Raw genomic sequence first — 6263 nt, forward strand, 5'->3', positions numbered from 1 at the left:
TGAAGAACTTTGGGAGCTGTTATATCTTCTATAGTAAAGGTAACCTTACAGTAAATGATGTCTGCTGTCATCTGACGCTATATAGAAAATGTAATTAAATAAGATTAAATTTACCTTCTGCGAGGGGCACCCTAATATAATGATATATATAATAATTATAATATAATATAATTATATAATTATAATAAATATAATATAATTATAATATAATAATACACTGCTGTCTGTCTGCCATAAAATAAATAAAAGGGGGAATTGGAATTGCATATGACTATGGAGATTTTTACTAATTCACATAAGGGACAGCATAAAGGGTTGTTTAATTCAGTATCAGAGGAATTCATATATTTGTGTGATTATGATAATCACACTATTATAACTTGATAGTACATCTCTTGAATTGAACTAATTACAGTGTCATGTATAACACTGCACTTTTTAATACATTGTCTGGCAGAACAGACTGCAAAACTGTAGTCTCAATGGAAAGCTGGATGAAATTCCTAGGGTGGCGTAGTCAGCTGTCCACTGAGTCTACAGTTTTGTAGTTCGGTCTGTCACAGTCTGGCGCAGTTGGCAGGATCATCGTCATGAGAGCAGAGACGCGTGTTCAATGTGAATGACTCTTCGGTTGTTTTTCTATTTTTAATTACCTTTTTATTCCTATCCATGTCTTTTTTTACTTTTGTATGCTCATTATTTAGCCAGTACAGCTGTTTTTATTGTAGTCGAAAACAACAGTGAGTGCCAGTCACTGGCAAATCCCTTGGTTCCCGGTTCCACTCCATCTGTCCTCTGGTGGTCCCCTTGAGCTGTGGACCCCTTTCCAGTGTTCTGCAGCCAGATCCTCCTGAGCCGCACGGAAGCGGAAGTTGGCAAAGTGAGATGCGGCAGTAGGCCTATGCATGCAATTGACTGGAGTATGGAGAGTAAAGCCTTTCGTTTTCTTTAATAAAAGTTGTCCTTGTATTTTCTCATATGCGAGAACATCACAACTGCCACAGCACTTGTTGATGTGTAAGTGTGCCCTATTCAAACAATAAAGAGAAACTACATGCAGCACTGAAAAACTATTCCACGGCCAAAAAAAATGTAAACATTCTTTCTATATCAGAAGCTAGTCTCTGACTGAAATTTCTATAAATCTTTATATAAACTGATAGCAATTAACCTAAGAGTGCATGCTTGGATTGTAGTATCTGCATGTACTGTGGAACTAAAAAGAATCATAATCAACATATATAATTACGTAAATGAAAAACAAATACGTTGCATTTTCCTTAATAGTTTTGCACGTTGCCATAATTTATATTTAATTTAAAGTATGAAGCACCCAAGCAAAGTTTATGTTGAAATAATACTCAAGATTCTTAAGTCTTAGCTCTGGCACAGTGGTGGATCTAGAAAATTTTACATGGGGTGGCAAGAGATTTTAACAGAGTGGCATGGAGGTTCAGTGAGAAACCGACTATCATTCAGAATCGTGGAGCTCAGGAGCATACTTACACTGAAAAAGTGACAATTTATCTAAGCATTTGGACTCTCATGGTTAAAACAATGCTGATTGTACTTTTCATTATCACTGACCAGTTGTTTTTCTTTGTTGTGCTGTGCAGCAGAACGTTTCACAAACATATCCAAATTAAGAGCCTTTGCACACTGATTCTCAATGCTCAGCAGAGTTTCCAGGTCCGTGGTGTTCATGCCTAATTGTGCTATTTTGAAAACATAGTTTCGGGTAACTATTAGGAGGTCATGGGTTGCGGATTTTTGGGCTGATTTCATAATGTTATACAGCAGCAGACTGCAAGGGGAAAAAGAAACTAATTATTATCAGTGCAAGTGGCTCCTAATCCTGAGTAATGCTGGATCTCTAGCCACCTAAAGTAAGAGACAGATGCACACGGAAAGCAGGGCTGCCGACTACCTTGCATCTAGCATGACTTTCACGCTCTCAGACACTCACGCAAGGAATCTTCCACTATATTATTCCACTATAAGCCTAAATGTAGCTACATCAGAAGCGTTGGTGTAGTTTGCAAACCCTACATACCATTTAGAACAGGGGTCACCAATATGGTGCCCACTGGCACCAGGATGCCCCCAAGGACCACATGAGTTGTCCACGGACCTGTTCTAAAAATACCACAACTTACCAGTGGGCAGCGACTAAAATTTCATTTTATCTTGTTGCTATTCTTTTTTAATCACATTTGTATTTATATAGATTTGAAAATGACAATATCCAAAAAAGCATTTAAAACGTGTTTATTCTACATGAAGTTTAGATAAGTTTAGGTAAAGTCTGTTCTAGTAGCCTTTGTATGGCTCAGTACCCGTGAAGTAGCTCTCAGTTTCAAAAAGGTTGCTGACCCTTGATATATAGTATACCCCAATCATGGGTGATATATCCTAATCAGTAAAATAACAGTCGGCTAAATTCCGCATAGTGATCTCATTAACTGCGTGTTGTTGCTGAAATACATCACACAGACATCGGGGGAATGTCGAATCATCAGAATATGTAAGATTTATACATTTGGTTAAGTTGAACGCATTTGCTGTTGAATGCAATTCCTATCACATTAACAATTACTGGTTGAAAAATGGATTGCTGTTAGTGTCTTAAATCATACTGCTGTAAAAGTAAAATTTACAACAGAAATCAATATGCTTAGAATATGGGTTAAGATGGAAAATAATTTTTCCATCCCAATCCCAATCATGTTGATGCAAATTTAGAGCAGTGTGGATTCTCAGAAAAAAAGGTACTCTGACATAAAGATCAGCAATACAGTGCAAATAACATTTAATTTCACATTTATACAAAAAAAGGACAGGGCATTTCGATGATAAAATCTGTAGTGAACAATAAGTCGCCTCAAAACAAAACCTGGTATTCAGTCATGCTACCTTAAGGTTAAACATTACTTTGTGAGACCACATTATAAAGGCAAAGAATGTCTGCAACAACAATTTTGGGCCCAAATGTTTGAGTGGGCGATCATAGTCAAATAGTCAGTTGTTTTGTGCAAAGTTCCTTGTTCTGAAATAAATACTTTCTGCAATAGCACATCCAAACATATTCACACAGTCTTTATCGTTCAATGTGTAGAAGAACTGATCATTCTTCTCGTAGGCGCAGGTAGAGGTCAATTGCCTTATAAGCATCCAGAGGAACATCAAGACCATTCTCTGCCATGACAGAGGTGCACAACGTGAAGACATCATCATCACAAGCAATGTCACGTCTGTGAATGCAGTCATTTTCACAGTGGTTGACTTCTTCCTCTGGAATCTGGCACAAATAGTCCTGTGTGTTCTATAATTCTGGCACCAAATACATGACATCGGGACGTCTGTGGGGGACATGGTGGTTTCCTGAGGGCCGAATAAGGTGACAACTATGATGCTGATGTGGCGCGGGGTGAAAATGAGTCTGACACCCCTGTTTTAAGAGATCTGTGTTTTTCTTGCTGCCAGCATCTCATAAAAAGGGTCAGCGCTCACAGCAGCAGTGATGCTCTGTATCCACTTGTCCTTCTCCTCAGGGGTTGGCGCCGAGATGCGGTACACCACATGATTTCCCTCTCCCAGGCGGCCGTCCGCCTCCGTTTTGCAGGCTTTCATCAGCTGTCTGCTGTTGTTAGGGATGTACAGTTCAAAGCAGTTAGGCTTCCTGAGATCCTTCACCTCACGGATGCTCAGATTCTCCAGCGGAATGATCACCCTGGGTTTCTTATCCGTAGTATGTTTAAAGTAGTAAAGGCAGTTATCCATCAGGATGAACCACCTCCTTTTCCATGTTTTCACCCGTCCTCCTCCCATTTTGAAGAGCCAACCCTCTCTGTCAGGGTTGAAGAAGGCATTGTTCCCATTGTCTTCAGGAATCTTGAATGGCTCATTCTTTATGCTCTTATAAAGATTTCGGAGGAGATCATCTGGCAGGTTGCCTCCATCATTGATTCCTCGATTCATGGAGATGAACCTGTCCACACTGGGCTTGTCTCTCACATTTGGATTATAAAGGCTAGTGTTTAGCATGATTATGGAAAATGAAAGTACATAGCAGGTGTCAATGTTCTGGAAGACTCCAGGATTACATTGACAGTACCTCTGCGCAAAGGCCTCCATCATCCTGTCAATCTTTTGTGCTTCTCCTGGCAGACGGAAACTCCAGAGGAACTGCCTGAGAGCCTGTACCAGGTTGAACCCTGCGAATTCATGAAGCCCAAGAAATGTTTGGAGGACTTGGATATTGAAGTCATCTCTCTCACCCAGGTAATCCCCAATGGCTGTTTTGTTCAGCCCCTCTCCCTTGTATAGGAGCTGGGCGATGTCCTCAGACGTGTGCCGGAGAAGATTGTTTTGTACCATGAACAGGATACCCTTCTTAGGGTCCATGTTGAATTTCTTTCTTCCCATGGCGACATGCCTATTCTTTTCTAAGATTTGGCTGCGTTTGGTGCTGGATTCAAGGACCTCCACTTCCATGAGGGCCTCTCTCAGCGCCTCCCACAGCCTCTGGATCTCCAGCAGAATGGCTCCTTTCCTCAGCCGGATGTCCTCAAGTTCAGAGTGCTTCTCTGGACTCAGGTCCATGGAGACTGCAGCAGACAGGAAAAGGAGATCGTCAGCGGGTGTGGAGCTCAGCAGGTTGGCCATCTCTGCCAGTTTGGTTGTTGGTTCAACTCCCATGGCAGAGTAATCGTAACATTGTTAAGCCCTTGAGCAAGTCCCTTAGACCCAAGTGCTCTGACCCCAAACTCTCATCACTTCGGACAAAAGCATATGCTGAATATATGTAATCCCAAAGGGCAGTTACAGAAGACCCCAGGACCGGAGTAACGTGGGAAGCAATTACTGATGCCTGGAAGCTTTGGGGCATGCAAATAAACTGCATCCAAAGGCAAATGGCTAATAAAGAATGCTCTGAATGCCAGGCATTCGTCTAGCAGTGAGATCGTAGAGATAATGAATAAAGATAGAAAGTGTGAATAAAGATAAAACATTTTGATTGTATTTGCGAAGCGATGCTGGATGCGCTGAGCTCGCCGGGAAGGTCATGTGGTCCGCATTCCCTCCCCATGCACACGTGATCAGCTCAATCACACCGAAATTGTCGGTTTGCTGCCCTTCAGGGAAACAATCTAAAGGGTGTTACGGGAAAAGTAATCGATGCAAGAGCCAATGATGATCTCCTGGTGCCTACCCTTGTTTATGTTATCGTTACTGACACAAACAATGATGAACGATAATAAGCATTTATAAGCCATGATGACCGCACCATTAACGTGGAGTTGCACTAACGTCTGTTTTTATAGCTAACCAACAAGTCAAGCTCTCACCCTGGTAATGCAACAGCGCCGGTTAAACAATACGTTTACACCGAGTGCTTGTGATCAGTGGCCTGTACTACGAATCAGGGTTACTGGCTTATCGGGGTAACTTGATGGATTTAAGGTACCACAGTTTAAATGAATTTCATATTTGTTCATCGGGATGTCTGAATCGGTGCTAATCAGTACTACGATGCCAGTTATGCAATGTAGTTTTGATGAAAACTTTTCTGTCATTTAACATAAGAGGAAAAAAATAATTATACTGTAGTCAAATTGGCTGATATAAAATGGTTTAAAACTGTGACACATTTTGCCTTTTTTTTACAGTGTATACTTCCAGTCACAAGGTAGCAGATACGGATTTCTGAAATAGCAAAGATAAAGGTCAATGATTAATATCCCTCATCTCTTTTAAAACGATAGGTAAGATGCTGTTTTGATATCCTGTCTAGGGTTGGAGTGTAACAGTATTCACGGGAACAGGGGCGCCGCTAGCAATTTTGGGCCCTATGACAAAATATGAGGTTGGGCCCCCCTACCACACCCATTCAGATCTCTGGGGGCCCCTAAAGGGCGTGGGCCCTTAGAATTGTCCCAACTTTCCCCCCCTTAGCGGCGCCCCTGCACGGGAAAGGGGAATGGGATAAAGGGACAAACGGGGTGAGGGCAAGAAGGGAACACCAGTGGACAAAGGGATATTTTTTGTATTTTCATTTTTTTTCATGTATAATACTGACACTGAACAAATAACCCTGTGCAAAAGACTTTGGGAGTGACCACAGCCAAAATAACAAACAAAATCCCCAACTATCAAGTGCGACCCACAGCTAATCTCACCTAAGTGCAAAAGAAAAGGAAACCAAAAGACAAACACTCCACCTCACTCCCTAACCAAATAAACAGAGTCCAACACACACTTGC

General features: G+C 41.4%; 1 protein-coding gene across 1 annotated transcript; it reads right to left on the minus strand.

Moving 5' to 3' along the window:
* Positions 1 to 2559: 2559 nt before the first annotated feature.
* LOC125722603 (cytohesin-2-like) lies at positions 2560 to 4602 on the minus strand (the record flags this gene model as incomplete). The annotated part of the gene is made up of 1 exon (XM_048998793.1): positions 2560 to 4602. A coding segment is annotated over one exon (1149 nt), but the record flags the coding sequence as incomplete, so codon positions are not given.
* Between the last annotated feature and the right edge of the window lie 1661 nt (positions 4603 to 6263).

The sequence above is a fragment of the Brienomyrus brachyistius genome, unplaced genomic scaffold (assembly GCF_023856365.1).
Source record: "Brienomyrus brachyistius isolate T26 unplaced genomic scaffold, BBRACH_0.4 scaffold40, whole genome shotgun sequence".
Classification (NCBI taxonomy): Eukaryota; Metazoa; Chordata; class Actinopteri; order Osteoglossiformes; family Mormyridae; genus Brienomyrus; species Brienomyrus brachyistius.